The sequence below is a fragment of the Macrobrachium nipponense genome, chromosome 5 (assembly GCF_015104395.2).
Source record: "Macrobrachium nipponense isolate FS-2020 chromosome 5, ASM1510439v2, whole genome shotgun sequence".
NCBI lineage: Eukaryota > Metazoa > Arthropoda > Malacostraca > Decapoda > Palaemonidae > Macrobrachium > Macrobrachium nipponense.
Window position 1 is genome coordinate 17,135,426 of NC_061107.1, and position 10,000 is coordinate 17,145,425.

General features: G+C 39.1%; 1 protein-coding gene across 1 annotated transcript in view; it reads right to left on the minus strand.

The window, feature by feature from the left end:
* Window positions 1-195: 195 nt before the first annotated feature.
* The window catches only part of LOC135215221 (tyrosine-protein kinase RYK-like), an 88,241-nt gene continuing 78,436 nt past the window's right edge, over window positions 196-10,000 (minus strand). Inside the window, exons 3-9 of the mRNA XM_064249723.1 lie at window positions 6,535-6,790; window positions 5,787-6,006; window positions 4,673-5,033; window positions 3,940-4,226; window positions 2,754-2,888; window positions 1,480-1,639; window positions 196-948 (exon numbers count right to left, since the gene is read on the minus strand). Coding sequence (XP_064105793.1) covers window positions 700-948; window positions 1,480-1,639; window positions 2,754-2,888; window positions 3,940-4,226; window positions 4,673-5,033; window positions 5,787-6,006; window positions 6,535-6,790 — 1,668 coding nt within the window. The 3' untranslated portion in view covers window positions 196-699. The remainder of the gene's footprint in view (window positions 949-1,479; window positions 1,640-2,753; window positions 2,889-3,939; window positions 4,227-4,672; window positions 5,034-5,786; window positions 6,007-6,534; window positions 6,791-10,000) is intronic.

The window sequence follows — 10,000 nt, forward strand, 5'->3', positions numbered from 1 at the left end:
CACGGGAGATCTAGTTCTGGGGGGGGGGGAGGGGGGGGGCTAGATTTTAGCTCTAGATCGAGAGTTTCTAGTTTAGTAATTATGGAGCTTTAAAGGTTTTTATTTTTTATTTTTATTTTTTTTCACTTATATCGTCGTTGGTGTATTTTTTGCCAAAGCGGACTATTTTTTTGCTTGATTTCCAAAGATCGGCAAAAATTAAACTTTTTTTTCCGGCTCATTATTTCATTTCTATTATTGCTCGTTATTAATTTCCAAAGATCGAAAACAAACTTTTTTTTATTATTTCATTTCAACTTTCTCTCGTTAATTAATAGTTGTTGGTTAAAATATGTTACATTTGCAAGCATTCTCCAATGTTCTTATTTTTTGCACACTGAAATTGCAAAAGAGCTAAACTGAGCCCACTTTAAAAGCATTTGTAAATTTGAGCCTTTTCTTTGCCCAACTTTTTTCTTCATAAGGAATTCTTCTTTTATTTCTAAATAAATATGTTCCATTAAGCCGAAGTTTAAAATAGAACGAGTCTATGTATTCTCCTCTTTTTCTTTCGTTACATGCTCTTTTGTTTCTTCTTCGTTTTCCTTAAATTTAATCTTCTTCGCAGCCTTCTCCCTTCTTCCCTCTCTTATGCTTATCATCCACTCCTCCTCTTCCTCCTCCTCCTCCTCCTCCCTTGAGCACCTTCTTCTCCTTATATCATATGAAACTGTTGAGCTGTTTTTGGAAAGCGTTGAGATAGTCCAGAATGAGCTTGACGTGGGGTCTGTCCTTCGGGTGGATGGCCCAGCAAAAGGCCATGACCTTGTACAGGTCATCCGGGCAGTTGAGAGGCTGGGCGAGCCTATACCCATCTCGAAGGTACTCGCTCATCTCGCAGGCTGCCACTTCGACGTACGGCTGCTGCGCTAAGGTCGTCAGTTCCCACACGAATACTCCGTAGGACCACTAGTCAGGGAGGGGAAATTGACTGTGTTAGAGAGATATGATATGAACCAGGGAAACGTGTAAATAAAATTTAATAATATTAATTGATTTGGAAGCATACAAATGGACAGTAAGAATTCAGAAAGTATGATATTCACGAAGAAAATTTTACAGATTAAGAATTGACCTTCACTTATACACACAATGACTAAAGTACAGATTCATATACACATGTTTGTGTACATGTAAACAAACATAGTATGAGTTGAGGAATATATTTCCTTTAAGAATGAACACAAAAAAAGGAACAAAGCCAAGAATGACACACTAAAAACCATTTAGAAAAGTAAGAAAAAATTTAGTTGAAAATGAATACAGGAAACGAAGTTGAATTTTCAAAATATAAAACATTATCTGAGGCCAAAAGAAAAGTAAATTCATTAATTAAAGAAATACATATGAAATTTGAATGAAAACAAATAATTTCACGCAAAAACTATTTAAAAAAGTAGCAAAAATTAGCCATGTAAATAAAGCCATTCTCCTACTCACGACGTCGCTGGCAGTGGATACGATGTTATCATTGATGGCCTCATAAGCCATCCACTTGATGGGGCGACCGGGCTCTGCTCCCATGCTCTCGTAGTCGGATGGGAAGAGATCGCGGGATAAGGCAGCATCTGTAATGCGCAGCTGCTGTTTCTCGCTCACACTGAGATCAACGAGATAGAGGAGGTGCGTGAGAATTGTGCGGGTAAGAGGTGACCTGTGGTATGTTCTTCGGGTGACTGAGAATGTTGGTTTTAAAGCTACGAATGGGAGTTGGAATACGTTTAGCGAAGTGTTAGGATTCTGCACACCCGTTCCCGATTTAGTCGAAGTGTTGATTGTGCATATTTTGCATATTTCTCCGATTCTCGTCAGCGTTCGTGACAGGGTAGATACTACTAATCCGAGAGTGCCTGTGCGTGAGCTTGTCTGATTTTTCATTTGTATGGAAATATGTTGCACGCTATTGTTATACGTGTGTATATGTTTACATAATACACATAATGAGCTTTTATGTCTATGGATTCATTATATGTGTGTGGGTACATAGTGCGTGTATGTTTGTACGTTCGAAAATTTAACCACTAGAAATGTGGTGCAGTTGAAATTAATGCACAAAAGATTTTTGCAGTTAGTTTATGAAACTTTGTACGTTTATATGTGTACATAACACACATGGTAAACTTATTTTTATATAAAGAGCTTATTGTGTGTGTGTGTGTTACAAAATTAATGCACAAACATTTAGCTTATGACACTATACTTGTATGAAACTTTGTACGTTTATATGTGTACATAATACACATAGTAAACTCATTTATATAAATAGCTTATTGTGTGTGTGAGTGTGTGTGTTACAAATTAATGAACAAACATTTAGGTTATGATACTGTACTTATATGTGTATGCCTAAAACACACTATACAACTATGTTTAGATTAACAGCTGATTTGCGTGTGTGATTGTACTTTCGAAATTTGAACACAATGAAAGCGGTGTGTTAAAAATTAATACACAAACATTTATGCACTTAGGAAATGACACTGTATACGTATAAATGTGTGTGTGTATAAAATACACTGCAACTATTTTTAGATCAACAGCTTATTTGTGTGTATATTTGTTGTGCATCTGAGGATTGAACGCAATGGATGTGATGTGTTACAAATAAATACACAGTCATACATTAAGGTTTCAAGTATTATACATAGACATCATCAACAGTAAAAACTTAATGACTAAACGAGGTCAACAGAGGAAAATGAAACTGGCCTTACACGCAATTTCTCGTGGCGAGATCTCCGTGGACGACATTGGCCGTGTGCAGGAAGGAGAGACCGTGGGCGGCTTGGACTGCCAATTCCACCAGCTCCGTTGCCCTAAGATGGCCGCCCCTGTGATGCTGCAAGTACCTGTGCAATGGGAAATGGATCTCTCTTTTGAATGTCTGTGGATGCAATGCGTCATTGATCAAGGTACTTTTAGTTTTCTGTAAAAGAAATCCGTCCGTCCGCACATTTTCTGTCCACTCTCAGATCTTAAAAACTACGGAGGGTAGAGGGCTGCAAATTGGTATGTTAATTATCCACCCTCCAATCATCAAACTTTCCAAATTGCAGCCCTTTAGCCTCAGTAGTTTTTATTTTATTTAAGGTTAAAGTTAGCCATGATCGTGCGTCTGACACTGCTGTATGTGCCAACAACACAGGCCACCACGGGGCCGTGGCTGGAAATCTCTTGGGCAGCGACTGAAGTTTTCATGAGCCGTGGCTGAGAGTTTCATGCAACATTATACGCTGTACAGAAAACTCGATAGCTCCGAAGAGTTTTCGGCGCATTGTTTACTTTTTTTTTTTTTTTTTGTAGTGGATAATGCTAATATTGTTTAATTTCCGGGACCCTTTGCTTTCATAAGGTCAGGTAATCAGACACAAAGCACGTGTGCGATTAGGTATGGAAAAAGTCAAAACATTCGATATGCATAGAATGTTGTTTGCATTAATAATGTAATAATAATAATGTTCATTCATTCAATTGCCTAACCATCCAGAAAACTAAAGACCTCCAGTTCTAAGAAGGTTTAAATGTGGAAAAAAATTACAATGCTACTCAGGAACTTGAATCTCAATTTCCAACAGCACTCACGACGTTCTGTCAAAACCTACAAATGAATAACCTATCATGTGAAAATCCATTATTTTATTTATATTTATTATATTTTTATTTTATTATTTTTTTTAGTCAAAGGTCAATGGAATGGCATCCTAACGCTCCGTTTATGCCCATAGAGGAAAGAGAAGGAAGAAGAAGGGGATCTTGCCCCAAGTAAGTGATAGGGAGAAATAAAAGCGGAGAGAAACGAGAAGAGAAGGACAGAGCTTGACAGGAGAAGTAATGAGGCAACATATGAACCATCGTTTTTAATCTAAGGCTTTCATAATCGAATCGCTAATGTCAACTCACTGCTTGAGATTCTGGTATCCATGGAAAGGGTAGATGAGGAAGGGCGAGGAGTTGTCCGCAAAGGACACCCCCACCATCGTCAGGACATTCCTGTGGTAGAGGTTGAAGAGGTGCGTCCCGTCCTTGTAGAGAGCGACCAGGTCGTCGTGGTGGGCGCCCTCCGTCACCGTCTTGACCAGGACCTGTTGATCCTGCTCCGGGTGGTCCCTCTGGATCCAGCCCCTGAAGACTCTGCCGTAAGTGCCCTCCTGGATAACGGCTGTCAGGCGAACTCGGGGGCGTTCGATCTGGAAGGAAGAATCAAGAAAGAAATGAAGTCGTGTGTCTTTCAATCAGTGTCGGAGATTTTATGATCGTTTGGTGCCATGTAATCTACAGGGTGTCCATAAAGTCCCAGTACCATTACAAGTATTTATTGCTCAGAAACTATATAATATAGAGTAACGCAGTTTTTTTGTAGAATGTTCTTCATTTACTCAAGTTTACATTGAAAGCACTTTGTTCTACAAAAAACTGGATTACTCTATGTTATATGGTTTCTGAGCAATAAATTCTTATATTGGTACTGGGACTTTATGGACACCCTGTAGATAAGTCAGCTGTTTGTCCCGAAATTTGGAGTAGAAATGGCGTGTACGAAGAGGACCAGGTTGTGATTTATGGCAGATTGAACAACTGTTGTTTGTAACTGTTTAAAAAATATTAAATTAACTGCATTTTTAAAGTCTCTTACCTCCATCTGCCTAAACCTCTCATGAAGCTCTGCGGTCGAGGGGTCAACAATGACTTCCGACCGACTGGTCGAACTCACCGTCTGACCTCCGTCTTTGCTGTCCCTGCTGGCGTTGTACACCTCCCCAGTGCAGCTCCTCCTGCTGCAGGGCGTGAGGGACACCGACGTCGAGTTGTGCGGGTGGGAAGGGGTAAGTGGAGTGATGGGCGTGGTCAGCTTCCTGACGGAGGCGTACGAGTTGATGGTGAGGGACGAGGGCATGACGTAGGTGTTGTTTTTCTCGGGGCTCGTCGGTTTCGCCTTCAGGAGGGAGGAGTTGGGAATGCTGCTGCTGCCCTGTTTGATGATTCTTGTGCTGACGCTGGTGGACGTCGGGAAGAGAACGGAAAGTCACGGTACTGTCTTGTTCAAGTTCGATGTTATTGCATAACATAATTAAGAAAATATATTTTTTTTCGTAGAATAATTAAGGCACTAGCATGTTTATTTTTCGTAAAGTAATTAAGACAATAATATTTTTTTCGCAAAATGATTAAGGCAATAACAATGTTTTTTTCTTGAATTGGTCGTAACTTGTTTATTCGTAGAATAATTAGGGCAGTTATATGTTTTTCCCTAATAAATTAACACTATGAAATGCTGCCATATAAATAATTAAGCAGCAACATGTCCGTTCGGTAAAAAATTAAGGAAATATTTGTTTTTCGTAAAAAATAATTAGAAATATTTTTTTCGTTAAGTAATCAAGAAAATATTTCGTTTTGTAAAGTAATTAAGGCATTAGCATTACTTGTGGCTAAATTATTAAGTCAGTACCATGTTTTTTGACAAAACAATACAGTCAGTTACATGTTTTATTCTTTCATTTTGAATTGTCGTGCGAATAGGACTAGATCTCGTGGTTTCAGCTGTAATTCATGAATGATCTTGGTAAATATCACGAAGAAATTCATGCTGAATTAATAATAATAATAATAATAATAATATAAGAAATAATAATAATAATAATAGGTTCATTTGCTTCTGTTGCCATATTGCCAATAAAACACTCGCAGAAACATATGCACGCACTGAAACATACACACACACACATATGAAAACAAACTTATCCTACCTCAGTATCCTGTGATCTGTATCTCTCTTCAGCCCTCGCCTCCTGACGAAGGCAACGACACCTAGGACAGTAATGACCAAGGTGACACCCGCCAACACCGAGACGACGTAATAGTAGGCAGGTAGCGGGTCTCTCCTCTCCTCCTCTTCTTCTTCGGCGTCTCCTTCGCCGTCGTCTCCCTCAGAAGCTAGATGGGGAGAGTATACCTCAGCCGCTTGCCCTGGAGAATAAAGGTATTTAACTTCTTGGGACAAAAAATAAATAGATAAATAAAATAAAATAAAATAAAAAATAAATAAATAAAAAAAGCTTCCTGGAGGCAAAACAAAGAATATCTGAACTACTGTTGACTCTTTAGCGCTATGCAGTGTGTAGGTCAAAGGCCAAGCACTGAGACCTATGAGGTCATTCATCGCTGTAAAGGAAATTTAGAGTGGAAAGGTTTGAAAGGTGTAACAGGAGGAAACCCCCAAAGCAGTTCCATTACGAAACAATTGTTAGGAGAGGGTGTACAGCAAGATGGAACCTGTTCATATGGAACAAGCCCAAGGGGCCATCGACTTGAAATTCAAGCTTTCAAAGAAAATGGTGTTCATTAGGAAGAAGTAAGAAGTAAATGGAAATACAGAAACAAGAGATATATATGAGCAGATTAATGAATTTCATGAAGGAACGACAATAACAAATCCAAGCACATGCGAATTTTAAATGAAAAGGCAGATGCATAAAGGAGCCATCAGTGAGTTACCTTCCAGGCAGATCTTGCGTCTCTTGAACTGGAGGACCGTTGGTGGCTGTCGAGGTCTGGGTGACGTCACGTTGATGTTCAACGTCACGTAAACCTCGGCGCTCCTGCTCCCCGTGCAAGGAAGGTCGAACCTGAAGGTTTCCGCTTCCTCGGGGATGACTCCCGCCAGGGACACGTTGACGGCGGGAGGTGCCAAGGGCGCCTCTTCGTCCGGCATTTGGGTTTCGTTGACGTGGATGTCCATGTTGTACAACACCTTCGGGAGAGAAATGAGAAAAAGACTTGTAGGCTATGTTTATTATTATTATTATTATTATTATTATTATTATTATTATTGTTGTTGTTGTTGTTGTTGTTGTTGTTGTTAAAGGTATAGCCGTGGTGGTGGTAATAATAATACTATCCAAAAAATCCTCATAGTAGCACGAGTCTTCAAATGGAGAAACAAATCCGCAGTTATGTAAATGTACATATATTTAGAATTAAAACTTTAAGGATAGCTTTCGGGAATCTGTTCGGTTTCCCTTAAGGGGATAAGGGGAACCGAACAGATTCCCGAAAGCTATCCTTAAAGTTTTAAATTTGAATATATGTACATTTACATAACTGCGGATTTGTTTCTCCAATAGTACTAATGTATCAATTACTACGTTTTTTATTTTTCTCTTAAGACATGTGGTCTCTGCAATACCTGTTTTGAATTAGAAATAGCAAGAGGCTCAAATAACGTATATTATTATACATTAAGGTTTAAGGTGTGATCATTGTTTACTTGACTCGTCATAGACATAAAAATGCGGAGACATTCTGAGACTTTTGTCTACGGCTTACTCCAAATTATCAATTGTCAAATTCACCATCATGACACTCAGAAAAAGGAGTCTATCATTTTATTTAATTACTTGATACTTTCAGTCCTCCTGATATAAAGTGGGAGCTTCTTGTGTTGTCTTAGAGTGAAAAGTTTCAAGGCTCTCAAGCCTACATTAGAACTTCATCTTGGCTCCGATAACTCGAGACCATCTATAGATACTCTTGTGTTGATACCATCCGCTGGCTGTATTATACGAAGCAAGTCTTTAATTAAAATATTTTTTTGGACACCACCTTGATAGCTTGGTGATTCAGTACACAATTGCTTCTCTAGTGTTGACAGGTAAGCAGTGCAACTCGTACCACACAGGTGTACAGTAATTCTTTCACGCGATGCGGCAACCTTTATTAACTTGTCGCTCTGTTTAGTATAATGTTTAGCATCCTTATTTAGCATCTTAGGCAGTGTAAATATAATAGATAAAGTTGCTGTAGTCCACTCTAGTTATGACGCAACGAATCACAAGTTATATAAACACACTCGTTAAGAAAGTTTTTTTTAACAGAAGCATTACTCCCTTACAAAATTGTCTGAGCACTAAGGGACATTAATTCTTAGCAGTACACCAAGGTCACGCACTTCGTCGGCGACCAGGACGACGTAACTTTAAACTTATCGGGAAATCTCAAGGGTTCATAAAGAATATAGTATTTATCAACCTGAGTGGCTTGTGACTGAGGCAACTTGTCAGTTTTAAAGTGACTGAGTAATTCCTGCGCTCATCAACGCGGTCGTTCTTTTAAGAAGACATCAATCAACGACGTCAGCAGAGACGTCAGAAAAGAGAATGAGTGAGAGCACCCTAGGTATGATGATATCAAATTTGGGGTCTTAATTTTTTGTTTTTACTAATCCCCTCGTATATTAGAGTGGATGACGAGGGAGCGAAAACAAAAGACTGCGCCAGCATCCGATGCTATGGGGTGGTAATAAAAATGACAAAAAAATAAAAAAAAAGGAAAAGAAAGAGTAAAAAATGGCGAATAAAGACATCAGGCGTCGTGGTGCCTGGAGGGATATGTGCGCCCCGGTAAACAATAGATGTATTTAATGGCGGTGTAATAAAAATTTCACGACGATTTCCGCCCTCCGAGAGAGAGAGAGAGAGAGAGAGAGAGAGAGAGAGAGAGAGAGAGAGGACACTGTCGTAGAACAGGTAATTTGAAGTAATGAGAGAAACAAGAAGAGGAAGGCTAAGTTTCAGAGAGAGAGAGAGAGAGAGAGAGAGAGAGAGAGAGAGAGAGAGAGAGAGAGAGAGAGAAGAGACACTGTCGTAGAACAGGTAATTTGAAGTAATGAAAGAAACAGACCAGAAGAAAAAAAATAAGTTGCTTTTCAAAGAATGGGGGTCACTATTTAGGAAAAAACCCGAATCTTCCCCCAGAAAGTCGAGGTGTTGTAGCTACTATAGCTGGTTCACTTAAGGTAGATTCTTGGGTGAGCCCTATGCCTGCAAGACGTTTGTTTGGCGGGATTGGCTGGAAGCTGTCTATACCTCCCGGTACCAGCCAATCAGCGGCCGCCAAACAAACTTCTCATAAGCATAGAATCTAACTTAAGTGAACCAGCTATAGCTGGTTGTACTTCACGATATGAGATACGCGGAGAGAAGAGATTCCAGGTAAGGATTTTGGTAAACACCCAATGTCAAAGTTATATATTAAAAAAAAACATTAATGTGATGAAATTCATCACTCAGGAGATAGAGGTTATCATCCCCGTGACTAATAGGGTTCATCGTCTCCCGATTACGGTCTCAGAGAGGATAAACGTGGGAAATTTATTATAATTTATTATGTAATATTGTCAAAAACGAAAGAATAAAAAAACACCACAGGATTCAAGGTTACAAGCAACCGTTGGTTCAAAGGACAGGTAATGACTGTGTGATTAAGCAGTTTACATGTTTTACTGTAAGTTGAATTCAACGAATTTAACCTTATTTTTTAAAAAGAAATTGGCGCTGATAGCGCAAGCTGTTTTCCTTATCTTAATAGATGAATTAGGAAATAAGTGAACGAATGCAAATTATTAATAAATACAACATGCATTCGGTATATTTCATTAGACAAGAGCTGTAGCACATTGGCATTGTATCCATAGATTCAGAATATTGTCGATACTTTTTCCTCAAGGTAAACTTCTTTTTCTAATCTATAAGTCATCGCTTTCATTGCAAATATCCTAGCGCGGTTAGCTTGCCAGTATTGTATGAATTTGAATTTGTTCATATATAAGTAAGATAACCGGAATCAACGGTAAATAACACAGCCTTTTTAGGAGTTTGATGACAGAGGAAACTGAATACTCTTGTGTAGAACAGAATATAGAATTTAGGCAAAAGGCCAAGCTCTGGGACTTAAGAGATCATTCAGCGCTGGTACGGAAATTGGCAGGAAAAGGTTTGAAAGCTGTAACGGAGGAAGTAAGATTGAGGAAAGAGAATATGAACGGAGTTACAGCTAAAGGAATGAAAGAGGGTTGCAGCTAGGGGTCTGAGGAACGCCGCAGAGAACCTTGAGTGATGCTTACAGTGCACCACAAAAAGTGCATTGACGACACTACCCCCCGTAATACCTTCGCGTAGCCTGT